Genomic DNA, 27,515 nt, shown 5'->3' with positions numbered 1-27,515 from the left:
CCCCAACCCCAACCCCCAACCCCAACCCCAACCCCAACCCCAACCCCAACCCCAACCCCAACCCCAACCCCAACCCCAACCCCAACCCCAACCCCAACCCCAACCCCAACCCCAACCCCAACCCCAACCCCAACCCCAACCCCAACCCCAACCCCAACCCCAACCCCAACCCCAACCCCAACCCCAACCCCAACCCCAACCCCAACCCCAACCCCAACCCCAACCCCAACCCCAACCCCAACCCCAACCCCAACCCCAACCCCAACCCCAACCCCAACCCCAACCCCAACCCCAACCCCAACCCCAACCCCAACCCCAACCCCAACCCCAACCCCAACCCCAACCCCCAACCCCAACCCCAACCCCAACCCCAACCCCAACCCCAACCCCCAACCCCAACCCCAACCCCAACCCCAACCCCAACCCCAACCCCAACCCCATTATTTTAACTTATAAATAAAATTAGATGTAATTTAGATTTAATGATAAATTTTATAATCATTTCCATTATATAGTTTTACTTTGATTGCTAAAGCTTTAAATAAATAAATATTTTACTTAAGATATTATTACTACAATAAACAAATATCTTAAAAAAATATATATTTATTTGATAATGTTTGTGAAATATAATATATATTGTATATCTATCATTAATTTTAATTAGTTTAAACATAAAACTACTTAAAACAAATAAAATATAAACATTTATATATAATTAAAAAATAAATAAAGAGTTTAAATGGGTGGCGGTAACACAAAGTAGAAAAAATTAACTTAATATGAATTGACTGAATTTACAAATTAAACAAATTTGACTTATTAGTAAGTTGAAAATCTTTACACGTTTTATAAGAACATATCAGCTTCTTAGAAAGATGATGGTGTTATTGACATGTAGGAGTTTAGCAACTCTCTCTATCTAACAAACTAGGAATTTTCAGAGCAAGTTTTTAATGTTTTTGACTTAAATAAGGATAGAGTTATAAATTTTAGAGAGTTTATACTAGGATTAGCGAATTTAATTAATGAAAAAGTTGAATATAAGACCAGATTCGTTTTTAATCTTATTTGCAAATCTAAAACGAATGTTGTTTCAGATACACAAATTTATGATTATATGAAAAATTTGATAAACTAGTTTCCAGGAGTTTAAATAGATGATTAAGTTCTATTTGAGTTGATAAAAGAGTAGGTAAAAAAGATTGTTTAGGAGTATAAGCCTGAAGAAGAAGAATAAAAAAAATATTAAAATGAGGAATTTATGTAAAATATTGAAGAGATACCAAATGAAGTTAATTTAAAAAAGAATTAATCACTAATTTCTATATAAAAAAATGAAGATGAAGTTATAAAATACAATGAACTTACTTATTCTCAGTTTAAGTAATTTGTTATATAAAATCCTAACACACTTAAATGGCTTTAAATTGATAAAAATAATATAGCCTAAGGAGCAAACAAATTGCTTGGAAAAAAATGACTTTAATATTTAGATTTATATGTTATAATATTTAATAATTGTACATGTATATTATTTTAAGGCTACATATCAACGTCATGTTATTTTTTATAAACAAAAAAAATATGTAAATAATAAATAAGAATAGAAATTATTTTCTTTTAATTTTCTTCTAAATATATTTTTTTAGTAAAAAAATAATTATTTTGCATAAATCTTTCCATAAAAAGTAGTGATAAATGTTAAAAACATTTTATTTTTGTTAATTTTAAATTACTTAGGAACTTAGAATTTTTTAGTTAAAAAAAAAATACAATTAATACTCAATAATATTACTTTATATTTATTTTATGAAAGTATTAAATAAATTCTTTATATTTTAGTTGTTATAAAAAATTTTTGACGAAATAAATTTTGAAAGATTTTTGAAGAAATGCAAAACTATTTAAAATTACAAGATAAAGGAATATTTATATATAATTACAATCAAAATTATAATATTATTTAGTATCGAAATAACATTATTATTAATATTATATGGACATATACAAAAACTTAAAATAAGAAAAAATAGATAGAAAATTTGAGTTTGATTCAAATTTTCATCCAATGATAACTACTCAATTGGCAATCTTTGAGCCTCTTTGGTTGAAGTCCATAGCTTCTTCATCAATATTAATAGGAGCCTTATCCTTGTTAATAGCAGGGTGAGTGTTAACAACTTCAGGTTGAGTGTGTTCAGGGGCATTAAAAGCAGCCTTGTTGGGTTAGTTGTTGATGGCTTAGAGTTCTTCAGTCATGATAGCTTATTTATTGCATTCACCAACAGGGTTGAATTTGGATTTAATGAAGAAGTAGAGACCAGCTTCAAGAACTAAAACGGCCAAGTAAATGGCATCGAAAATAAGACCAACAAGAAGAGCGTCACGCAAGTTCAAATAGTTAGAGCTGTTATCTAAATTGTGATAGATATTGTTGTGGTTATCCAAAGCAGCGGCCCAGATAGCGATTAACTCGCAGAATCTCCAAGCAATAGCAAAGTAGTAAACAAACTTAAGTTATTTGTCGGTAACCTTAACAGATAATCTTCTTTAGAAGTTATTGTAAATCTTCATGTAGTTGGAGTCAACTCTGTAGACAAGTAATTAGAACATTAAATTGGCTCCATAGAAGATACCACTGATTAAGCCAGTCTTGAAGGCAATGTAGAAAATAGCTAAAACGCAGCAGCCACCAGCAGCGAGAGCATCCTTTTTTAAAAGAAATTATTATTAATATTATGCTAAATATATTTTGGATTTTAAATAGTAATTTATTGATTTATTTATTTATTGCTTCTTCTTATTTTTTGAGTTAGTTTGAAAAAAAAATTTAATTTTCAATTTTTATGTTTAGTGTAAGGGATCTAAAGCTTTTTTATAATTATTTGAGTTTATTTACAGTTTCTTATGTCAAGTTTATTTGTGATAAATTTTTGTTAATTTCACTAATCTAACTCTAAAAATTTTTATTTGATATTTTCAAAAATTTTGTTTGCCAAATCAGAAAATTTAAATATTATAAATATTTATTTTTTATCTATTTCAGCAATTTAATTATTATTATTATTTCACATAATTGCAGATAATTAATTTGGCATTTTTAAAAATTTTTGACTTCTTTTTGTGCTAAAACCTAAATCTCTAATACTTTTGTTAAGAGTGTAGTGATTCTGATGGGAATCATAAACGAGAAATAAATATTCATTTTTTTTAAGCTTATGTTGTGTGTTTAAATAAAAAAGGAAGAAAAATTCTTACGATAGCAAAGGCTTCTCTGGTTAAAGTGGTATTATAATCACCATCGAAATGATTATAAATAGTAGCCATAGCAGTGACACCGATTAAGATAGCTCTACCAACACCTTCGAATAAGTTTTACAAGAAATCAATGTGGAAGAAAGTGACAACGAAGGTCATAATAGCAGTCTTTTGTTCAGATTATCTGATTTCAGCACCTTACAAAGCAAGATGACAAGCATGGAGGATAATAGGAGCAACAATCCAGTAATAACCAGAGTTATCGTTCATGTAGGAGAAGTAGAGATGTAATTGGCACATGAGAACAATTTGAGAACCAAAAATGCAGTGATAGTAGTTAGCTATTTTTAAATGAAAAGATAAGAATATAAGAAATTAAGGTGTATATATAAAGTATTAGTAGAAATAAAATTCATTTTACCTTCAACAAGCTTAGCTTCAAGAGCCTTGTTGGAGTTATTCATGAAAGGAGTGAAGAAATAGATGGGGATGTGTTCCATTCCAATAACTCTGAACATTCTGTAGACCATAGTGAACAATTCATTTAAGTCTTGAGTTTCCTAGTTGGCTTCATTGAAGTGGAAAAGGTTATTGTTGATAAAAGCGAGACCGAAGGGCAAGACCAAGAAGGCAATAACCATTCTGAAGTAGGGGTAGAATTGAGTGGTGTTAGTCTTAGCTAAGAACCAAATATCGAAGATTAAGACTATGACTACGAGCATAAACATGCAGAATCTGTAGAAGCGCTACCAGGGATTCAGCATGACAATTTAGTTTTAAGCCTAAGCTTTTTCCATTTTTTGAATCATTTTTTCTGATTTTTAATTTTTCTGTTGAAATTTTTTGAGATAGTTAATTATTATTTTAATTTTTATAAGTTTGAATATCAGATTTAAATATGATCATTAGATAGATAGTATTTAATATCAAAAAAAAAATACCCCACATCTTATCTATTAAAATTTCTTTCACAACTTTTTATGTAAATTTATATCAGAGGAAGATATAAATTTTATTCAATTTATTAGTAAATTATTTAAATTGCTACGCAAAAGCATCAAAGCTTACAGCTTCCTAATTAATTTCATTAGCTTCTATGAATTTTTTTTTCATTAATCAAAAGATTTCTTTATTAAGAAAATCTTGTAAGAAAAAAATTGATCATTTATCAAGTTAGAGTTATATATCTGAATAGTAAGTTAGCTGAGTCGTTAAATCATGATCAATTAGTGCATGTCAAATTTAAAAAAAATCTCTATCACGTAAAAAAAATAAATAAATTTAAAATGTGTTCGTATTATTGCAAGCTTTAAAACAGTCAAGCATCCATTAACAAAATTCTATCAAAACTACGTATTAAAACAAATTTATCAATTAATTTCAAGATATGTGAAAAGCCAATTGTAAAATTAAATTTATTCTTCAGTAAAAAAGATACTCAGTGAAAAAGCAAGATAAAAATATTTGAAAAGGTATAAACTTATATTTTATGCAGTTACATCTCAAATATGATAGTTAATTTTTTAAAAAAAAATTGTTAACATTTTGTTTTTGAATGTCATTTTGTTAGTTGATTGAAAGATAATCTAATAAAATAATTCATTATAATTAGATAAATTTATAAAAATTGTGAAATAGAAAGCCATATATTATAAAAATAATATTAAATAAGGCAACAGTATTTGAGGATACTATTAGATAAAATCAAATTGTAATTAGTTTAAGAATGTCTTTATAATTAATCCTCCCCGATATATTTTAATTTATTATTATTTTCGCTAAATTACATACAAAATCCTTCTAAATAGAATATTCGCTTTTAATAAATTATTAAGACGATTCAAGCTGAAATTTATAAATTTTCTTATTATTTCTATGCTTTTTGACTAACCTAACTAATATCCTTTCAATTTTCATTCATGTTTTTGCGCAAATTTTTTATTTGCTTTATTATTAAAAATTGTTATGCGTAAGTAAATTCAAGTAATTGGACGCTAACATTTGTGTTAATATAGACAAATTTATACAACTAAATGATGAAGTAGGATTTATATTTGAAAATAAACTAAGATAAAATCAAATGATAATATCTATATTCCACATTTTTAAATAAAAGATATATCTTGATGTCATATTTTTTTGGTTTTAAAATTAAGTACGTATGATGATGGCAGGAATAAAATAATTTAAGGCTGAATGAATATATTAATATTCATATGAAGGACGTTAAAAACTACGTGATTAATATATTTCTATGGTTTGAGGATAAATAAATCTCTAATTCATTGCATGGTTTATATTACATTAACATAGATTATTATTTAGAAATAAACATTTTATTGTAAATTGACTATTTTGAATAGATCAATCTATTAGATAGTTCACCTTAATAAGATATTTATTATCATTTATATAGAAGGAATAAAATCAGACATCTCATCGATCGTATTTATAATATTAGTTAACAGCAAAAAATATAAATAAAAAGAAAAATTTTTGGAATATAATTTTTACCTTTTTTAAAAATTTCTATATTATTATTAGATCTCCAGCAAAACATCACTAATGTATAAAAATTTAGGGTAAAATGCAACATAGATGATTTTATATGATAAAAAATATAGGAATTATATAGTAGACTAAAAATCATATAATAAATTTAGCAATAAATAAAATTTTATTTACAATCAATTTAATGACCTTATATTAGTTAATTACATTTATTTAGTATTTTAAACAGTTTACAAAGCTTACTTAAATTAAATTAAATAGAGTACATTGGTAAATACCATATATTTTTTTGTTTTATATATTTTTCTTTGCAAATTAGGTAAATTAATTATCTGCTTAGTAATAAAAATAAAAGAAAGGTAACCAATTTCTAGCGATTTGCTAAAATGTTTTAATTTCTAATCTTAAATATATAGCAAAAACACTTTCAGAACATAAAATAATCTATTTACATTAAAATTTTCAAATGAAATATTACATTGATTTGAATATCTTTTGTATCATATGAAAATGATGAATGAAAAAATATTAATTAATTGAAAAATAAATAAATAAGTAAGTAAATACTTCTAAAAGATTTAATTTATTTTTATAGCATAAATAGATATTATTATGAAAAAAGATATTTAAAACAGTCCAGCAAAAAATAGAAATATTTTAGATTTTCACTGAAACAATGCACTATTAGTTCATGAATATGCTAAATAAATATCTTTTTGAAATTAGTTTAAAAATATTTTCATTCAACCAGTTGAATATTTATGAAAATTTAGCAAGGCGATTAATTTTTATTAATTTTTCGTATTATTCTTATTGTAATCTTCAAATAATTAACAATTTTGGTGAGTGTAACATAAAGTTCTAGCAGAACACAAATAAAAAGATATTAATAATATATTTTTTTTCTATTCTGAGTAATAAAATAAGTCTATTTGCGAGATAAATTTAAGCATAAACTTAATGCAATAATTCATGCATTTAGCTTCTTGAATTTATAACTTCTATCTTAAAAAAATAAAAATTTATAAGCTGATCCAATATATTATTCTATATATCTTTTTCGAAGATTACTTAAGAAAATTAATTGTTCAAAAACTTTAAAAGAAAAATAAGCGTTAGTCAATTTTCTTTAGAGACTTGTTTACATAGGCAAAAATTTTGAGTTCGTTGGATAATAATACATTTAATTTTTTTTGTTTCTAAATTTCTTTGGTGCTAATCAGCTTTTTTATTTTTCGTATCTTAAGTTAAAGCGTTTCCTTTAATAATCTAGAAAGATAAGTAATAACAATAGTTTCAAGGTTGTAACAAAAGCCAAGCAAGCAAGCAAACAAACAAGCAACTAAATCAAATTTAATAAAGCCTCTTAGCTAGCGACCAAGCATTCTTCTTGCAAGGGAATTAATATAATAGAAATTTTTTAAATGCAAATCCATTATATTTTATATATTATACTATCATAAAAATTTATTTCAAATCTTTGAGCTTGATTTGCTCTTTTTCTTTTGTTGTTGAAATTAATATTGTCTTTGTTTTTCTTCAAATTTTTCTTTGCAGGAAGGAATGTGCTTTTCTGCAGGACCTGGTTTAAATTTTCTTTTGCAGCACTCGCAATATACTAAATCTGTTTTATTTAAAGCAGATACAATTTATTCATTTTCCTCTTTAGTATAGGCTGAGCTAGTCTTCATTGAAGCTCTGATAGCTTCTGATTGTAGCTTCCATCTAGGTATCTTTTTAGGCATATCTGTAGGGTTATAAACAGGCTCATTTGATGCAATCTCATCAACATAATCAATTTACGAAGATATCTTTCCATTAGATAAAGCTTTAGCGCTTTGTGTCTAGCGCTTTCCACCTCCTTTCTAAGCATCCATAAACTCTTTAAATGACATTTTGACTTTCCCATTTTCTAACTGTTTCGCAAAACCTCCATCACTTTCATCATCGATACTACTTTCATTTTTATCAATGACCGAATCATCGAATTTCAAAGTCTTTTTTATCTTTTGATCCCCTTTTTTTTTCAAAATTCCACTTTTATTCTACTGTTTTTCCATTTAATAATTTTATTCTCTTTCAGCCATTTCTTATTCTTCCATTTGTTTCTAAATATCCTTGTTTAATCTATTTAATATGCTCTGTCTTTTCATCTTGTTTTCAATATTTGTATCTTGCACTTACTGTATGTGAAGAAAGTCATCAATGTCGTAATCATAGTTCAATTCTTCGCCTGTATTATTTTCAATTAACTCTTATTCATTTAGTTCTGGAGCATAAAAAACCCTTCTGTACTTTAACAAATAATGAATTAATTTATAGTAGATTATCTTTATAAATTATTAATTTTAAAAAAAAAATTAAAAAGGCAATGACAAGTACAAATTACTAAAAAAATTAGGTTATTTTTTTCAAGATTAAATTAAAATAAATTCTAAATTTAATTTTTTTTAATAGAATATAATAGAATTTTGTGTTTAAAATGTTATTTACTTTAAAGATAGTTTTTTAATTAAAAACATGAATGAAATAAATCAAATTAGTTTATTTTATTATTTATTCGTTTCATTCAATTAAATATATAAAGTCTATGAATTGAGCAAAGATAATTAATGATAAAGTTTTTCTACTTTTCAAAACGAAATTATTTTAAAATAAGAAACTCCATAATTATTCAAAAAGTTACCTATAATTCTGATTTGGTTTATCATATATGTCGTCAAAAACAACATTTTCATATAGTTCATTGCTGATATAAGTTGGGTCTCTTTCTTTTTCAAGTATGTCAAAGCCTTTTGCTTTGGCTTAATTGCGTCGCATAGTTTTCTTGATATTAAATAAGCAATTCTCCAATTCTCTTTATATCATCTCCTCGGCAGTTTCTTTTAATCCTCCATCAAAATAATGTTGACCAATTTTTCCTGTAGCCTTTGGCTAGATTATTTTTGAATTATAAGCTGAGTAATCATATTCAAAACGAGGAATACCATCCATAAGTATCTATTCTCCTACCATAGCAAGGTTATTCTTATCTCTATAAGCTTAATAGCTAGATTAACTAGGCTAAAGTCTTAGGGAATAGTCTACTGGTTTCAAGTTGCTATAATTCTGGTTTTCATGCATTTTATTATCGTACGCTACTAGATAATCTATTGAGTCAAAGTCATTTTAATTGAACATCAGTATTAGATTTGTTTGTATTTTGAAGCAATTAAATGTTTTTTTGATATTTATATTAACTAATATAAGCTATATTAGTTGAATTATTAGTCATCTTAGAAAAAATCAATTAAATAAATCAAATCAAATAAAAATTCTTTATATTATTTGATTGTGTTTGCATTTTAATTACAAGCTCCTTAACTTCTATTAATAAGCTTAACATTTCAAATTTTTTATATATGGTAATAAATTATCATTTAATAAATAAAGAATATTACATTTCTAGTGAATAAATGTTAATTAAAACACTACTATTTTAGGAAGAAAAAAAATTCCAAAATTTAGAATTAATTTTATAATAATCCTTTCAGTATTTTTTGACAGAAAATAAATAATAACAATAAAAATGTGAAAACGATATGACAACAATTTTAAATATTAAATAACATATAGTTTCAATTGAATAACTTTTAAAGGATGTGTTAAAAAAATCAAATAATAAGTAAAAGAAATTTAATGAATAGCTTTAACAAATATTTGTTATACTATAATAATTAATAATATGCTTTTAATAATTATACTTTAACTCTAACTGTGAAGAGCCTCTATTTAATATGTGAATATTTATTTTAGTACAAAAAAAAATAAGGTAGTAAGCTTTTCACTTATATATTAATTGAAATAAGATAAGTAATTTGTTTTTAATTAAGGGTAGATAAGCGATTGATTAATCATTGTTTATTATTAATATATTCTACTTAAGCATATTCAGCACTTGATTCTACAAACGATTCATCTGTCCCCCTTCTTATCCTTAAATTATGAATTAATTTTTTAAGTTTTTAAATAAAAATTTAGTAATAGTTACTTAAATCGACCTTTTTCTCCCCAATCATCACCCCATGAATTTTACATTAGCCAAAATTTTCCATCTTCTTCTGATTCGCCCCAGCCATAGCTATTTAAAAATTATTGTTAGTGTTAACTATAACGATTATGAAAGATTGATAGAAATAAAAGAGAAAGCTTATTTAAAAGAAAAGTATACCACATAACAGCATGCTCAACAGGTCTCCACTCAGGCTCAACCTCACCTAAACAAAAAAATATTTAAGATAATGTGATTGTTGATTATTTTTTAAATAATACACTTGAGAATCCAGTCTGCAGCTTCTACTGAATGATAAACCCCACTTTTGTAGTAAACAAAATCTGCACTAGTTTTAAAGTTGGCAACAATAGGTCCATTCTTCATTATCTCTAACATCATTTCTCTTTCATTTCCTTTACCATACTATTATCCTACAAATCTTTAGTCATCAATATTATTAAACTATAAAAATATAAATATATATAATTACCCATAATCAGTAACTTTGAAATACTCGTCTAATTTTTCTAAATTTTTAATCTAGCATTCTTTTACTTCGTTCTATTTTAATTCAGATTTAATAGGTAAATTAAATAAAATACTATTAAATTCTTACTTAAAATTTAGTATTGTTATCAGGTAGCATAAAATAATCTTTGCCAAATCTTCCTAGCTCAAATGGATATCCTCCATCACATCCCTTAAATATATATATATATATATTTGTAAATAAAATTGATTATTATAAGGAGAAATAGTAAATATATTTAATACCTAAGAATAAAAAGAGCAATCTAATAGGTGTTGCATTGAAATCTTTTTGGTAAAGTCCTTACCATATTTAATCTTTAACCTAGCATTAAGCATCTATACTGTAGAGATTATATAGCACGAACCACAATCATTTTGCTCTATTGGATTATCTATATATTCCTCCCAAGAAAAATTTTTTGGTAGGTCACTAACATCTTATATTGAAAAATGCATATAAAGTGATTGCTCCTCATTTAATTTAGACATTTCAGATTCATTAATTACTTTTTTTTTAGAATTTTTTTTTTGTTGCTTTCTTTTGTTTCTACCAGCTTTTTTATTTACTTCATCTAAGGTCAAATCTTAAAATGATGAAGAAATACCAGCCTGCCAATTTTTATTTAAGGAATTAAGCTAATCTATCCTATTTTTATGAACATTTTAATTTAACTCAGCATTTTACTTTTAATTTATATTATTGCTTTTTTATGTACTTTATTTTTAATCTAACTCTAACTATTCACTCTAAGGGCTGCTATCTTCTGGCCCTATGTTTTCAATAATACTATTTAATGTGCCTTGCAAATTGAATTTTCTTTTTTTTATACTAGATGAACTTTACTAATCGTATAAAAGTCCATCTTACTAAGAAGAATTAATTTAATCAATATCATCTTGGATTGTGAAGTTATTTATATCGAAATCTAAAGGCTATACTACACTTCCTTTCTGTTAGCTTCTAAGATGCCTATCCTCTTCCCTAGGATTAACTTTATAAGCTTTCATGCATCCTTTTTTATTTTTTGTTGGCACATTGAACCAACCAACAATTGTTTCAGTACAGTCGAATTCATAAGTAGTCACTTTAGAATGACTGACTACAGTTATATCTTCTACAAGCACTCTTTCTGAAATTTATTCTTCTTTTATAGGATAATACTTAAAAAATGTAAAAAAGCTCATTTCATCAACATCAATTTAAAAACCTTCATCATACATCATCGTCCATTAACCCTTTTTAAACAATTAAATAGATTCACATTTATAAATTTCAAATGATTCAAATCATTTAATTTATCTGAAAAATAGAATATAAAATACTAACTAATTAACTAATAATATACTTTGATCTAAGAAGAATTTTTTAGTAAAAATGCCTCTCCATTTTCATGCAAATCAACTAAATATTCTTTTGTATGCTAAAATATTACCATAATAATTATAATTTTGTATTTTTTTCTTACTAAATGAATGAATTACTTTGAAATTATTTTAATCTGACTATATAGATTGATCAGGTGAATCAGGAATTGAATGACCACAAGTAAGAAATTAATTATATTTAGAATGTACTTTAGAAGTTTGTATTGTCCATTATCCAACAATTTAATGCTTTACGCATTGAATAGGTAAATCACATTATATTTAAGTAACATAAATCATTAAAAGCATAAAAAATAACAAAGAATTTTTCCATTTCAAAAAATCTACATTCTTCATATTTTAATATTCTATTTGTTTTTGAGCTTTAATTGATTCTTTTACTAAAAAATCATTCATTTAATACTCATCAATAATAAATTAAATAGAATAGTAGTAAATAGCATCAATTAATGACAAGATTTGATTTAATTTGTTTTTGTAGGACAAAAACATATTTTTTTCAAAAACGATAAAGTTTTTAATAATATAAGTTAAAAAATCTTAATAAAAATAAAAAATCTATTATAAAATTTGTATAATTTACAAAAAATAAACTGCTTAATCCTGTTAAATTTTATGGAATTAATAATAATAGTATGAATAAATGCTTTTATATGCAAAAAATTAGAACTAGTGGAAAAAAATAATTTTTAAAATAGAATAATGTTTCAAATGTATTTTCAGAGAAGATTTAGGTTTTAATTTGCTGGTTTTAGAAATAAAAATGGTAGAATTAATATTTAGTAATATTAGGATTTATATTAAATCTACACGTGATGAGAAATGAAGCTATCATTTTTAATTATATCAAAAATCTTAATAGCTACTTTTGAAATGTATATCAGGAAAATGAAAAATCTATTAATAAATGTATGTATGTATTGAACAAAAGATGAAAAGAAATAAGAAAGAAAGGAGGAATAATTAAGGATTCTACTGCTTTGATATTATTATAATACGCAATACAAAACTAGATTTTAAAAATCAATTAAATTATATAAAAGAAATTCATTCAAGCTCTATAAAATTACAAAGATTATAAATATAAACTGATAATTAATATTAATATTTAGATTAACAAACTAAATAAAGCCTGAAGAAAAGAAAAGGAAATTTAAAAATAGATAAAATTTAAATATAAATAAATCAATTATAAAATATTAACTAAATAAAAATGAATTTTGATAATTGTAATTATGTTATCTCTAATGCTAGCTCTTTAATTAGATCTCTCTTGAATTAAGCTTAGTAAGCATCTACTAATTCCGAAACTGGTTATTAAACAAGCAGTAAAAAAAAATTTTTTTTTCTACTATTTTAGCTTTTAAAATTAAATGTTATTTTAAATAAAAAGCTGATGATTTGATGGGAAGAGAACCCTCTACTAACGGAGGAAATGATGGAATGTTTGGAAATTTCTTCGAAATGATAATAATTATAGTTGGCTTCTTATTCATTTATTCTTTACTTGGTAATTACATCAACAATCGCAGAAATAAATTAAACTAAAAGCATCGCTCTAACAATGATGATAACAACCGTGACAGAGATACAAGCTCAATAAATTGAAAATAATGAGCATCAGCTACTTCTATAGAATTAAAAAATCGGGATATATAATTTTTTGGATACTGAATAACTACAGCTATATATAAAACACTTCCAATTCTTTAACCTTCAGCGCTATGTATATAAGCTCTGACAATGCTAATATAAATAAATAAATAATTTACTTCTCTACTATTTATATTAAAAATTCAGTAAAATTAATAACTTATCTATTATTATAAATATAATTTTATTGTTTAAGAAAATTCTTATCTCAATATTAAATTGTTAAGAAAGAAATAATAGTTTATTAGCGATTAAATAGCTCTAACAATAGAACTTTTTTTTTTGTATTTAACTTTTTTTCAAGTATTTAATTAATTATCACTTACTGTATAAAAAACTTAATTTAAGCTTGTTACAAATGCTTCTTATCATAAATGTTTATTATAAGTTGAGCAAGCAACAAAAACAAGCTTTGTCCTAAAATTAACCACTAAAATAATTTTTAATAGCAAACATAAATAATAATTTGAAAAAAATTTTTTAAAGAATGTTATAAGTAAATTGTTAATCATGTTTTATTTGATAAAAATAAAAGTTATGTTGCATGTAAAACCAGTACTGTTAAAGGAAAATAAATAAATAAACAAATGTATAATAAAAATATAAATACTCACTCACCAAATTAGATGGCAAGAAAAAAAATAAATCAATCAATAACTATAAGTATATAGAATAATTTAATATTTTAGCAATTCTTAAATGTAATTAAATCTATCCTTCTTTACATAAATTATTGCAGAGATTAGGATAAATAAAACTTTTATTCTAACTAGTTTTAACAAATGCATTTATTTTGTAATAATCAAGGAATTAATGGTTATTATGAAATGTGTTTTTTATTGAGTAAATAGAAAAGACACATTTTGTTTTGCCGTTCTTTATAAAATAAATCTTTCTTGTTATTTATTGTTTTTTTTTTAAATGATCATTTTTGAGATAATTTAAATTAAAAAATTTTTTAGTTGATTTCTACAATTTTTATAATTTGGATGAAGTTGTTTTATATCTAGTTTAGATTGTACTTTTTCAAAATATGTTACAGTTTTAGCAGCATTTAGCATTTGAAGAATCATCTCCTTCAAATTATATTATAGGATTGTTTTGTATATTTGTATGATTAAATATTAGAGGATCTCCATCTTAATCTTTAGTCAAGTTATTATTTTTAAAGATAGCTGAATCTTCTTGTTAAGAATCTAAGTCAGGTACAGCTGAGTTAAAGTTTTTTTTCCCTTTATTTTAAAATTAATTAGATTACTAATTCCCCTCACTATGCTCTGTAGTAAAATTAATATTATTTGATATATTCGTTGTGTTTGCACCTTGTACAGCAGTGTAAGTGGCTGCAGTATTGGTTGAGATACCATTTCCTGATATTGTATTATTTAAACTCACTCCTTATTTTAAACTACCTGGCTATCCAGTTTAATTCGCTGCTTCTTCCTCTTCTTTTTATAACATTTACTTCTTTTTTTGTTCTAACATTTCTTATCTTCTCTATTCAGCTTACTTTCTTAACTAATTTTCTAATTATTCATCGTAACCTGCCATAGCATATTAGCTATCAAATACATCGTCTTTAACTTTAGTTATGATTATTTTTGGTTTTATGCCATCATTAAAAATTTGATTATTTTAATTATTCATATATTATGCTGTGACAGAATTTCCATTAACATAGTTTGTATTACTTTATTAGATTCCTTAACTATCCTCAGTTTTTTTTCTATTTTTTTCATTTAATTAAGCACTTATATTCTTTTCTTCTTTTAAGGTTTATTTTTTTGTTAAAGAATTTTATGCAGCTCCTGCTTCCTTATCTTTCTATTTTTATTGTTAATTTTTTATTTATTTTTGTCTCTCTTCCTCACTACAAAAAACATTTAATGGTGGCCTATATAATTATTTTATTTAAACAATATATTTAATTTATTCAAAAAGATATTTTAATTAAAATATGAAAAATGAAACATTTTTGTAATTTAAAAAAATAAAAATTAATTAATTTCATATTTTCTAGCTTAATAATCTTAATATTTTTTATTGATATAATGCCGAATAGTTAAATTTAATGATTTGATCATGATCAATTTATATTTTGACATATTAGTAAGTTAAAAATACTTACTAAATTAATTTTTTAAATGAAAAAAGAATATTCACATACCAAAATTATGTTACATCAGGATGCTCTCCACAGTATTTTTTCTGTAAAAACTTAATAGGTATTCTTTTTTGCATTTCTTTGTAGTCTTTAGGCTTTAAAAATTATATCTTTTCTACACTTTCTGGGTCTATAAACCCTTTGATTATATTCCATGAAGTATTAAGCATAAATGATGGGTTTAAAATATACATCTTTTCCATAGTAGCACAATAATTTATAGACATACTTCCAATAATTAATTTAAGGCCGTTAATAGGTAAACTGGAGAGTCCAAGTCCTCCAGTATCGATGACCATGATCCAATTTTCAATATAATAATCTAAAAACATATACTTCTTTATCATATCTAAAAATACACATATTGATCTTAATATTGTTTCTTCACCGTCCTTTTTATATTTTAAAAAAAATGTAAGCTAATTAATTTTAAGTTTACTAACTATTAAAAGCAATTTTTTTTTTTTAAAGATTATATCACCTTTTTTAAATTGATTTTAGTGCAATCTAAATACAAAATAGGACGAAAATTTTCATCTCTACCTAACAAATATAATATTCCTTTTGAAAGCAGTTCTCTTGCTTTATCATCTAATGTATGCATCGTCAAATTGTTGCGCCATTCAATGTGATCTTTAGCAGCCTATTGTTATTTAATGAAAGTTATTACAAATTTAGGAATAAAGGAGCAAATCAAACATATGATTTTATTTTAAAGAAATTGAAATTTATTCTTTTAACTATTAACACAACTTGATTGCTATTTCCTTTTCTTAAGTAACATATCTTTTAAAAAATTGTAGGTTGTTGTGCGCAATTTAAATTTTAAATGGAATCATTCATACCTTCACATCTTTTTTGAGATCAAAACGCCCACAGTAGCACATTTTTAGGTAATCGCTTGTTTTCCAGCTGTTTAAATGAAGAATATTTTAATATATTTGTTATAGTTTTTAAAAATAAAATTATTCACTCAGGAGGTACTTGAATTTATTATCTTTCCATTTCCTGCTTTAATATCTCAATATGCTAGGTTTCAAATTCATCATACTGTACTTTTTGATAAACTTTTCTGTTACCCTTCTTTTTTTCATTGTGTTTTATGTAATAGTCTTTGTTCATAAAGAAATTAAGTTATTAAATTCAAACATTTTGGCCAAAGATAGTTATTTCTCCATATAAAAAAGCAATTTTTTTCATAAATAACCAATTTTTTTAATGATTAATAAAACTTATTTATTCATTAATTTACCTGTGTGTTTAATCTCCATAGCCTCCTTAGGAGGTTTTAAAAACCACGGATCGAAGCCTAAAATAGGATCTATACTTTACTATAAGCTATTATTTGTATTACTCATTCTGCTATTATAGTAATAATAATAAGATATGCTGGACTTATAGAAGTGAGCTTCTGTAGGCAAAGAAAATAACCAATAATAAATTTGCTTTTAATTATTCTTAGCTTTCTAATAATCCTTTGTTTAAATCGGAATATATAAGTAAATTAATTTTCTTTTTATTGTTTATGATTTGCAATTAACGATGATCGATTGTAAATCAAATAGTTAAAAGTTGTTTGGTTAATTTGTTAAATTAATTATTTTTTATTAGTCAGTATAGGCAAGAGAAATATTTTGAATCATAGTCTTGTTGTTTATTGAAGTTATTTTCCTTTTGTTGTTATTAAAAAAAATGCACAATTTTGAAAATACTACTAAGATAAACTCCTTAAAATATATCCTCTAACCAAAAAGCGTTCAATTCAATTAGTTTTGAAAAGCTATCTCAATAGCAAAAAATAATAACAGGAATAAATAATCAAATAAATCTAAAAAATAAAAAAATATTTTCCTTAAAATGCATTTGATAAAAATAATCTTGTTCATACTTAGTAAATTTTATAGAACGAAATGAACAAATTTATTCTTTTGTTGGAATAAATATAATTATAATTTTATTTCGATAACTGAAGTAATTAAAAAAATTAATGCTTAATAAACAATTAATTATTTTTGATGTGGAGTTTTTGTTCTTTTTACAAAATATAAATAAAAAGGAGCATTATCTTAACTTTAATAAAATGATAATCAATATTTACAAACCACATAATTTACAAAATTTAATTAAAATATTACCAAATATCATATATCTTTTTTAGTTAATATTAGAAAACTAAATATAATAAATATGTTATATTTAAGAATTCTAACCTGTAAAAAAATGCTATCAGAGATTACTTTCGTATTAGAGATATTAATTTTTACATTTATTAATAAAGTACTAATAAAAAAATATATTTTCAAAGTAAATGTTGTTTCCAAAAGATTAGGATACATTTATTATAGAAAAATTGAAATTTGAATAAAGATATTTGGTAAAATTTATCAAAGTATAATTAAATGCAAATAAAAGAATTAAATATATGTCTTAAAAACATATTCTGCTCAAAATGGGTTAAAAATAAACAGATTGTTATATAAAATTAATCTTTCTCTTCCATATATTTAAAGTTTTATTAAAATATAATTTACTCTTCAGAAAATAATAATTTCAAATTTATTTTTTTTAGCAACATAAAATGTTTTTTTTACTAGCACTCATTTATTCACTATTTAATTTTTTGAAAATATTTTTATGAAGAGCAAAATTTATTTTGTCTCTATCTATACAATAATAAAGAACAAAATTAATTTTTAACTTAAATAAATACACCAAAATTATAAAGAATTTGCCATAGAAAAAATCATTTAGGCTTTTATACTTTTGCTTAATTTTTTTCTTATTTTTAAGGATATAAAAATAAAAATAATCTCAATTAATATTTATTTGAAAAAAGGTGAAAAAAAAAAATCTTAATATTTCAAATAATATATTTTGTTTTTTTAATAAATCAACTATAATTTCATTTTAAAGGTTATACCTATAACTTATTTTATGAGTATTTATATCATTAAAAATTTACAACTTTTAAAAATATTTAAATACAATTATTGTTAAACATTTAATTAATTAATTATTATATTTATACATAAATTATTATTTATTTATTTGTCTTCTATCTGTTTAAAATATTTTTTTATAAATGATTCTTCTTTTATTGTTTTTATTAATTTAATATATTTAATTAGTAAGCTTTGTCTTTAATCAGTATAAACTTTTATATATCTACTTCAAAAATTTTTAAAACCTTCATAAAATCACATTTTTCTTAATCACATTTAACAAATAAATTGAGGTTGTTTGTCAGTAATAAATTAGTTGTTATCCATTTAATTGACATTCAAGGCATCAACTTAATTAATGTGATTAATATTAATTCCATCATTTAATTCAGTCCAGTCATAAACATAGTCCCAAGAATATCCTAGCTCGAAAAATAACTCTTTTAAAATTTACTTAAGCTTAAAATAATTTGGCTAATCTTCAAATTTAAGACCACGTATAAGTTTACAAAACTGAATAAATTGGTTTGGTAATCCATCACATAATACTTCGTTAGTTGTTGAAGCTTTGTGTAATTTTAATTTCTCATATTTCTTTTCTTTAGTTTCAGCTAATATTCCTTACCAGGGTAGTCTTCCTTTAAGAAAATAAATTAGAAGATATATCAAACTTTCAAAGTCATCTCTCCTACCTTATTCTTAATTATAAATTATTTTAAAATTTATACATGATAAATGTAAATACATACCTAATCCTGCATGTGTATTGACTGAAGCGTAACGAGCTGTACCAATTAGGCCTTTGTTATCTCTAAAAGGAATATGCTTATTTGTCTTTGGGTCTTTATATCTCTTTATTAAACCAAAATCTATTAAATAAACTACTTGCTATGATTTTCCCTTCTTGCCCATCATAAAATTTTCAGGTTTTAAATCTCTATATACAAATCCCTTGCTATGAACATACTCTATCCTTTTAATCTATTTTTGATAGGTAATAATAATTCCATATTTTAATTATATATTTCTTAAATTGTTTATTAGTAATATTTATTACCATTTAATCAGCTAACATTAATACTGTTTTTAATGAAAATTTTCCACCACATTTTACTAACAAACTTTCAAGATTTTCGCCCAGTAATTCCATCGCAATTACATTTTTATTACTTTATTGTTCCACTCCAGACCAAAATAGCTTGGGAATTCCTTCTATTAAAATAGTTAAAAAATAAACAAAATTAGTAATATTAGCAATGAATAATTAATGATGTATTTAAGAATTATTTGTAATAATTACCTCCTCCTTAGAAAATTTACAACAACTTAGCTTCTCTAGGTAATTAAGAATTCTCATCAGCATTTATATCCTAAATTAAAATAAGATTAGTTCAATTTACTCTAAAGAAGTAAAAAGTTTTAATTACTATCTTAAGCCCTACTTCTTAATTCAATTACTTATCATATGCTTATTTGATAAAATGAATCATAAATATTTACAAATCTATACTAATTTAAGCTTACCTAAATATACTTCTCCAAACGAACCACTTCCTAACAATTCCTTAATTTCAAATCTATTAGCTATAATTCTAGGTTGAATTTCTTTAACCTCTTCCATTAATCTTACAAATAAATAAATAAATTCTTTTGCTTGTATTACTTTTAGAACAAATTACTTCTATTTTTTTTTTGAAGTTTTAAAGATCAAATTTTAATTTCAATATTACTTAAATACACACTATATGTGTACATAATACAGTTGTTAATGATAAAATAGATAGATATTTATTATCTGAATTTTGATTAAATTAATTTAAAACTTTTCAATTCAGAAAAAATTAATGAATAATATAATAAATCTATCAGTAAAAATTATATTTTATGTTTATTCTTAAGAGAATAATTTACTGGATTTCTCCTTTATCAGCAAATTATCTAAACAGCATAATTGTGCAATTATATTACCAAAATCTATAAAACATTTAAAATACTGATGTACATATTAGCAGTTTTAATAAGTTCAAAAACAAAGTGTAATGTTAGAAATTTCAATAATTTTTTACATTTATTAAAATATCATAAAAAATTTATTTAAAATCTTTATCATCCATCCAACATAACAATAAATTGCATTTAAAAAAAATTATTGTAAAATTAGAAATATTGCTTTTTATAATCAATCATCTGTTTTTTTTTTAATTTTTATGAAAAATGTTGATAACATGTAAATTAAAAATTAAATTTATTTTCATTTAATATTTTCATACTATTGCTACTATCTTGAATTCTTAATTTAATTTTCTCAAAAATAAGAAAAGATTTAATTTTTCTTTTATCTCCCAGGTTAAGTTTTTCCTATTTCATAATTGAAAAATAATTTATTTTTAGCAAATAAAAAACTGTCATCTTAAGTAAAGTTATCCTGTTTTTACTTTTTAACTGCACAAATAATCAATTTCAAAAGGAATTAAAAAAATAATATCATTTAAATAAATTTAATTTTATTCAAAATGACTTTTCATTTATAAAAATTTTTTTTTTTTAATAATAAATTCACTAATTTGAATTTTTTATAATTTTTATATTTAATGAAAAATTTCTATTAAAATAATTTAATAAATTTTTGAATTCTTTTTGAGTAATTTATCAAGTAAATTAAAGCTGATTTCTAATATAAATAAGATATAAATTTTAAAAAAATTTGTTTTTAGCGTCATATAAAATAGTCATATAATTTATCAGAAATTCAGAACTTACAATAAAAAAAAAGCAATACTGTTAAATTCTTACATAATTTTTAATTTATTAAATTAATTAATTTATAAAAAAATAGATAAATTAAAAATTAAATTCCAAATAAATAAATAAATTTTATATTATTAAATTATCGAAAAGTTCTTATACATTTATACATGCATTTAAATTTAATAGAACTATAAATATTTTGTTGGAAGATATATGAAAGTTCATTTTATTAAATTATTTTGAACTTTTCAGATAAAACTCTTTAGAATTAATTTGAAATTTTATGTCATTTGAAATAGAAAAAATTAGAATAGCGATGAAATTATTATCAGTTTTAAGCTAAGTATTATAATTTCTTTCAAATTAGAAATAATCAGATTTAATCTTAATCGAAAGTAATTTACATTTTCTGATTAAATATAAACTCAAATAAAAAATCTATTTAAATATTTATTAATATTTCTTAATGTTATAAATATAAATCAATAAATTATTTATAAAACAGAAATATTTAAAAAAATTAAAAAAGAATTATTATTCATTTAAAAATGAGCTAAAATCATAAAATAGTAAAAATTAATTCTAAGTTAGCAGATAAAAATAATAATTCTGCAACAAAAAATGACATTTAGAGTTAAACTCACCATAAAAAAATTTTATAAGAAAGTTCAGGTTAGACCTAAAAAACCAAAAATGTTTCATTTTTATAATTGTTTAGGTATGCTACAACATCTGAAATTGTTTTTATGGTTATTGGAGCTTTAGCTGCTATGGCTAATGGAGTAGCATTTCCACTATTTGCCTTAATTTTTGGAGAAATGGCAGATTCATTTGGACCTTAATTAACTGGTTAATAGGTGTTCGAAAATGCTAAGACTTAATGCCTTTACTTTTTATACATTGGTATAGGAACTTTTATTTTGAGTTGGGTAAGTTATTTAACTAAATTATAAAAGTTATAAATAATTCATTTAATTTTTATAAAATTATAGATTTAAATGAGCTGCTGGATTATAGCAGGAGAAAAATAATCTATCAGATATAGAATTTAATATTTTAAAGCTATACTGAGACAAGAGGTTGGGTGGTTCGATCTCATAAATCTTAATGAGCTAACATCAAAAATTGCCTCAGAGACTAATCTAATATAGATTGCTATTGGCGAAAATGTTCCAACATATATCATGAATATTTGTATGACAATTGGTGGATTTGCTGTAGGTTATGCAAGAGGATGGTAAATGGCATTAATAACTACTTCAGCTCTTCCAGTCTTAACTTTAGGTGGTTTGGCATTTGCCTTAACTGTCTAAATGTCACAAAAAAAAATAGCTAATTCTTATGAAAAGGCAGGAGGAATGGCAGAACAAGGACTTAATGCAATAAAAACAGTTAAATCATTGACAGGGGAAGAATTTGAGCTCACAAATTACAAAACTGGATTAGTTTAAGCTTTTAAAATAGCTTGTAAATATGCAATATGGGCTGGTATTGGTTTAGGTATTTTATTTTTTCAACCAACCAACTAATTAATCATTTATTTTTTTATTTGATTACTAAAATAATTTCTTATTTTTAGGATTAACATTTGCTACTATGTTTTTAGACTATGCTTTAAGCTTTTGGTATGGATCTGTTCTTGTTGGTGATAGCATTTACAATTCTACATATGATAGAGATTACACTTAAGGAGATGTTTTCGTTATATTTTTCGCTATTATCATAGGTATATATAGATTTATTTATTGCAATTATTTTAATATTTTTATTATTCTAGGAGGATTTTCACTTGGATAAGGCGCTCCTTGTATTAAAAAATTCTAATCTGGAAAATTGGCTGCTGCTAAAATTTTTGAAGTAATTGATAGAGAGCCTCAAATTATTTTACCTTCAAATCCATAAACTATATAAAATCTTATTGGAAATATTAAGTTTAATAATGCCTCGTTTAACTATCCATCTAAAAAAGACAGTTCTATTTTAAGAAATTTAAATTTAGAAATAAAAGCTAATTAAAAAACAGCAATAGTGGGTGAATCAGGATGTGGAAAATCTACTATAATGCAGCTTTTACTTAGATTTTATGATATCGATTCTGGAAAATTAACTATTGATGGATATGATGTCAGAGATTTAGATTACAACTGGCTCAGAAGAAATATTGGGTAATTAATTTTAAACAATAATTCAAATAGAAAATATAATTTAAACTTTAAAAAAGTTACGTTGGATAAGAACCAGTATTATTTGCAACAACAATTAGAGAAAATTTAAAATTCGGAAAGGATGATGCAACCGAATAAGAAATGATTCATGCACTTTAATAGGCGAATGCGTGGGAATTCGTTTCCATGCTATAAGATAAGTTAGATACTTATGTTGGAAATTCAGGAAGCTAACTTTCAGGAGGTTAAAAGTAAAGAATTTGTATAGCAAGAGCTATTTTAAAGAATCCTTAAATATTACTCTTAGATGAAGCTACTAGCGCTTTAGATAGAAGAAATGAAATTTCAATTTAATAAACTCTTGATTAAGTATCTAAAGGAAGGACAACTATTGTAATTGCTCATAGAATTTCTACAGTTTAAAACTCTGATAATATTTTAGTTATTCAGTAAGGTCAGCTTATTGAAGAAGGTACCTTTGAATAATTGATAGCTTAAAATGGGAAATTTTAATCACTAGCTAAAAACCAAATTCAAAGGTATGCTAGTGAAGAGAACCAGGAGGATTTAGAAAATTAGTTAAATGAAGAATAGAATTCAGCTAATGTAAAAATCTAGTGCCAAGATTCTTTAAAAAAACCTATTACTAAGTATCAACTTAAAAACGAAACATAAGACTAGTAGCTTGACAAATAAACTAACTTAAGCAAAGAAGAAAAAAGAATCTTATAGTAACAAGAGAAGAGTATGCTCAAAAGATTGCATGATATAAATAAACCTGATAAAATAATACTTTATTTTGGAATATTTTTTGCTCTTGGAAATGGTGTTTGTTTTCCCCTAAGTGGTTTTCTTTTAGGAGAATATGTTGATGCACTTGCACATCCTGGAGCTGATGACTACAAATAACGAACTAATTGGCTCTCTTTGGGGTTTGTATTTTTAGCAATTGCAGCTTTAGTATTTAGCACTTTTTAGTCATACTTTTTCACCAGGTAAATAAAATTTTAGGATTAAAAAAAATGTTTTAAATATTTTTAAAAAATAAATAAATAGATTTGGTGAAAGCTTAACATTAAGATTGAGATAAGATGTTTATAAAAAAATGCTCATAATGCCTTGCGAGTGGTTTGATAAGCAAGAAAATAATCCTGGATGCTTAAGCTCTCATTTAGCTGTAAATGCTCATTAAGTAAATGGTTTAGTTTCAACCGTAATCTCAACTTAGTTTTAGAGTATTTCTTCATTTATAACAGGACTAGTGTGTGCTTTTACTGCTTCTTGGAGAGTATCACTAGTTGCATTAGGAGTAAGCCCTTTAATGGTTATTGCTGGTTCACTTTAAGCTAAATTTGTTTAAGGATTTAGTAAAGGATCAGAGGAAGCTTACAAAGATTCGGGAATTATAATTATGGAAAGTGTTACAAACATAAGAACTGTTGCATCTTTTGCAAATGAAGGAAAAATATTACAATTCTATGATGAGAAACTGTAAAAATCATATAATTCAATAAATAAAAAGGGGAATACTGCAGGATTGGTATATTTAATTTGTTATTTGCTATAAAATAATTAAAATTTTAATTTAATATAGGCGTTTGGATTTTCATAATTTGTTATGTTTGCTACATACTCTATAATTTTTATATGCTCAGCTGCCTTTGTAAGAGATTATGGTGTTTCAATGAAAGATATGTTTATATCAGTATATGCAATTATGTTTGCAGCATTTGGAGCGGGGAATAATAATTAAGTTATGAATGACTCTGGAAATGCAAAAAATGCCTGCAAAAGTTTATTCTAAATTTTAGACTCTCAAGATGAAATCTAATAATCTCAACTCAAAGAAAATTCTTTGATAAAAACAGGTGTCTTAGGTGATATTGAGTTCAAAAATGTTTCATTTAAATATCCTAACCGTGAAGCTTAAGTATTTGATTAACTTTCTTTTACAGTTAAGAGAGGCTAAAAAGTGGCTTTCGTAGGACCAAGCGGTTCTGGAAAATCTTCTATACTATAGTTAGTAATGAGGTTTTACGATACTTATGAAGGATAAATACTTATAGATGGCAGAGATTTAAAGTCCTATGATTTAAAATAATTCAGAAAAAGTTTTGGAATTGTTAGTTAAGAACCAATTCTATTTAATGGTAATATATCAGAAAATATAAAGTATAACATAGAAGAGGCCACTTAAAAAGATATTATAGAAGCAGCTTCAAAAGCAAATGCTTTAAACTTCATTTAATCTAATTAATTCTAATAAAAAGACACATAAATTAATAAAAATGATTATGGCTAAGGTTTTGAAAGGCTAGTAGGACCAAAAGGAAGTTAGCTTTCAGGAGGTTAAAAATAACGGATAGCAATAGCAAGAGCAATTGCTAGAAACCCAAATATTCTCTTATTAGATGAAGCTACGAGTGCTTTAGATCCTGAAAGTGAAAAAAGCGTTTAAGAAACACTTAATAATTTTATGAAAGATAAAACAACTATAAGTGTAGCTCATAGAATTTCTACAATTAAAGACAGTGATTAAATATTTGTAATAGAAAAAGGTAAACTTGTTGAACAAGGAACATTCGATTAATTAATGGCTAACAAATCGTATTTCTATAGGCTAAATGCAAATTGAAGCATAGATTATTGAATAAATATGCTTTAAAATAATTAAAATTAATAATTTTTAGTTATTTTCAATTTATCTTATTTTTATTATATTCAGTTTTCTTTTTTAAAGATTTTTAAAAAAATTTGTCACCATTATCTTTACCATTATCAGTTTATCTTATTTTTTTTATGTAAAAGTAATTAAAATTATTTGTTTACCCATTAAAATAAAAATAAAAAATTAAATAGCAAAAAAAATAAAATGAATTTTTGCAAAATAATATCAAAGAGTAAAATTAATAAAAACTAAGTAATTAATTTATTTATTTAGTAAAACCTTCAATTGTATTCAAAAAAAATTATTGGATTTATTTTAAATTAATTTAATTTATTTTTTATTATGTAATTATTTTATATCATTTTTACAGTTTTAATTAATTTGTAAATTATAAATAGGAAAACGACTTTATGTAAATAATAAATTAATATGATAATCAATTTTTAGGATTTTTCAACTAGTACATAATATAATTTGTTCCATTTCTTGGATAATTTTAATAGCTGTTTTTTATTGACAACCTATCATTTTAAAAGTCAAATCCTTATTTGTAAAGTTAATTTACTTTATCTAAAATTGTTTTTTAAACATAGTAAGTAGAGACACGCTCTTTTGCTATGAATTCGTCGATTTTGGATAAAGGTATCCAAGTATAATTATTTAGCTCTTCTTTATCTAACTTTATTTCAGGATTTTATTCAACAGGTCTCATTAAAAAAGCAAAGTATAGATCAGGTTTGTTAAATATAGATTATGTACTTTCTCTTACTAGTAACAAATCAACAGCTTCTACTTTTATACCAAGTTCTTCATATACTTCTCTTTCTGCAGTTTAGTTTATCTCTTCGTTAGGATCAGCTCTCCCACCAGGAAAGCTCCATATACCAGTATTATATCCATATTTCTCCTAAACCATTAATACTTCATTTTTAGAGTTAATAACAGCACCTCCACATCCTACATAATGACTAGCATATCCTGGTAGTTTATTTTTTTGTCCTTCTAAAAGCCATTTACTTAATAATATATACTCACTTGTTGCGTGATGAATTTTATATCCTAAATTTATAGATTCTTATAATACTTCTAATTGGTCAACATTAATTTTTAGCCAAACTGCTTTTTTTTAATCGCTTAGCCATTGCTATTCTGAATTTTTTAAAATTTTACTAAATAATTGCTTTTCTTATGGAATCTATTTGATATTAACGTGAATTGAGTTCCATTAATCTGATTCAAAGCTAATTATCTTTTAGGTATCAGAAAAACATTATTTATACTTGTATATAACACCTAAATTCTACAAATTTTTTTATATTTTTCTAAGCATAAGCAAGGGACTTTAATGTATTTTTATCATTTAGCGAAGCAAAATTTATAATTAGTTTTAATTTGATTTTTGTTAATAAGTAGATTTAATAAAATAAATAATGACTAACCTATTAAAAAGTAA

At 24.0% G+C, this 27,515-nt stretch overlaps 9 protein-coding genes across 9 annotated transcripts; 3 read left to right on the top strand and 6 right to left on the bottom strand. All coding sequences in view use genetic code 6, as the record gives it.

Moving 5' to 3' along the window:
- Window positions 1-556: 556 nt before the first annotated feature.
- Window positions 557-1,483, top strand: TTHERM_00502730 (EF hand protein; the record flags this gene model as incomplete). Its single annotated transcript, XM_001022327.2, has 1 exon — window positions 557-1,483. A coding segment is annotated over one exon (927 nt), but the record flags the coding sequence as incomplete, so codon positions are not given.
- Window positions 1,484-2,082: 599 nt separating this feature from the next.
- TTHERM_00502720 (transmembrane protein, putative) lies at window positions 2,083-4,070 on the bottom strand (the record flags this gene model as incomplete). Its single annotated transcript, XM_001022326.3, has 3 exons — window positions 2,083-2,712; window positions 3,262-3,602; window positions 3,683-4,070. The coding sequence occupies 3 exons, from the start codon at window positions 4,068-4,070 to the stop codon at window positions 2,083-2,085; spliced, it is 1,359 nt and encodes a 452-aa protein (XP_001022326.1).
- A 3,174-nt stretch (window positions 4,071-7,244) lies between these two features.
- Window positions 7,245-8,952, bottom strand: TTHERM_00502700 (A C2HC-type zinc-finger protein; the record flags this gene model as incomplete). The annotated part of the gene is made up of 2 exons (XM_001022324.2): window positions 7,245-8,061; window positions 8,459-8,952. The coding sequence occupies 2 exons, from the start codon at window positions 8,950-8,952 to the stop codon at window positions 7,245-7,247; spliced, it is 1,311 nt and encodes a 436-aa protein (XP_001022324.2).
- Window positions 8,953-9,665: 713 nt separating this feature from the next.
- TTHERM_00502690 (papain family cysteine protease) lies at window positions 9,666-12,058 on the bottom strand (the record flags this gene model as incomplete). Its single annotated transcript, XM_001022323.2, has 9 exons — window positions 9,666-9,747; window positions 9,803-9,892; window positions 9,983-10,028; window positions 10,084-10,244; window positions 10,296-10,366; window positions 10,422-10,505; window positions 10,580-11,572; window positions 11,683-11,757; window positions 11,819-12,058. 9 exons carry the CDS (start codon window positions 12,056-12,058, stop codon window positions 9,666-9,668), a joined length of 1,842 nt encoding a protein of 613 aa, XP_001022323.2.
- A 571-nt stretch (window positions 12,059-12,629) lies between these two features.
- TTHERM_00502680 (transmembrane protein, putative) lies at window positions 12,630-13,330 on the top strand (the record flags this gene model as incomplete). The annotated part of the gene is made up of 2 exons (XM_001022322.3): window positions 12,630-13,050; window positions 13,116-13,330. 2 exons carry the CDS (start codon window positions 12,630-12,632, stop codon window positions 13,328-13,330), a joined length of 636 nt encoding a protein of 211 aa, XP_001022322.3.
- A 1,071-nt stretch (window positions 13,331-14,401) lies between these two features.
- Window positions 14,402-16,897, bottom strand: TTHERM_00502670 (CRAL TRIO domain protein; the record flags this gene model as incomplete). Its single annotated transcript, XM_001022321.3, has 6 exons — window positions 14,402-15,269; window positions 15,543-15,931; window positions 16,021-16,182; window positions 16,385-16,451; window positions 16,513-16,651; window positions 16,792-16,897. 6 exons carry the CDS (start codon window positions 16,895-16,897, stop codon window positions 14,402-14,404), a joined length of 1,731 nt encoding a protein of 576 aa, XP_001022321.2.
- Window positions 16,898-18,751: 1,854 nt separating this feature from the next.
- On the bottom strand, window positions 18,752-20,102 carry TTHERM_00502650 (kinase domain protein; the record flags this gene model as incomplete). The annotated part of the gene is made up of 6 exons (XM_001022319.2): window positions 18,752-19,179; window positions 19,231-19,462; window positions 19,539-19,693; window positions 19,782-19,851; window positions 19,909-19,949; window positions 20,006-20,102. The coding sequence occupies 6 exons, from the start codon at window positions 20,100-20,102 to the stop codon at window positions 18,752-18,754; spliced, it is 1,023 nt and encodes a 340-aa protein (XP_001022319.2).
- A 1,675-nt stretch (window positions 20,103-21,777) lies between these two features.
- On the top strand, window positions 21,778-26,029 carry TTHERM_00502630 (multidrug resistance protein-like transporter family ABC domain protein; the record flags this gene model as incomplete). The annotated part of the gene is made up of 7 exons (XM_001022317.1): window positions 21,778-22,158; window positions 22,222-22,729; window positions 22,809-22,955; window positions 23,007-23,394; window positions 23,451-24,389; window positions 24,451-24,934; window positions 24,989-26,029. 7 exons carry the CDS (start codon window positions 21,778-21,780, stop codon window positions 26,027-26,029), a joined length of 3,888 nt encoding a protein of 1,295 aa, XP_001022317.1.
- Window positions 26,030-26,498: 469 nt separating this feature from the next.
- On the bottom strand, window positions 26,499-27,422 carry TTHERM_00502620 (NUDIX hydrolase; the record flags this gene model as incomplete). Its single annotated transcript, XM_001022316.1, has 1 exon — window positions 26,499-27,422. One exon carries the CDS (start codon window positions 27,420-27,422, stop codon window positions 26,499-26,501), a length of 924 nt encoding a protein of 307 aa, XP_001022316.1.
- Window positions 27,423-27,515: the final 93 nt, after the last annotated feature.

Source organism: Tetrahymena thermophila, assembly GCF_000189635.1.
Source record: "Tetrahymena thermophila SB210 genomic scaffold scf_8254487, whole genome shotgun sequence".
Lineage (NCBI taxonomy): Eukaryota > Ciliophora > Oligohymenophorea > Hymenostomatida > Tetrahymenidae > Tetrahymena > Tetrahymena thermophila.
Note: the sequence above shows the minus strand (reverse complement) of the source record. Positions and strands in the feature narration are given on the sequence as shown.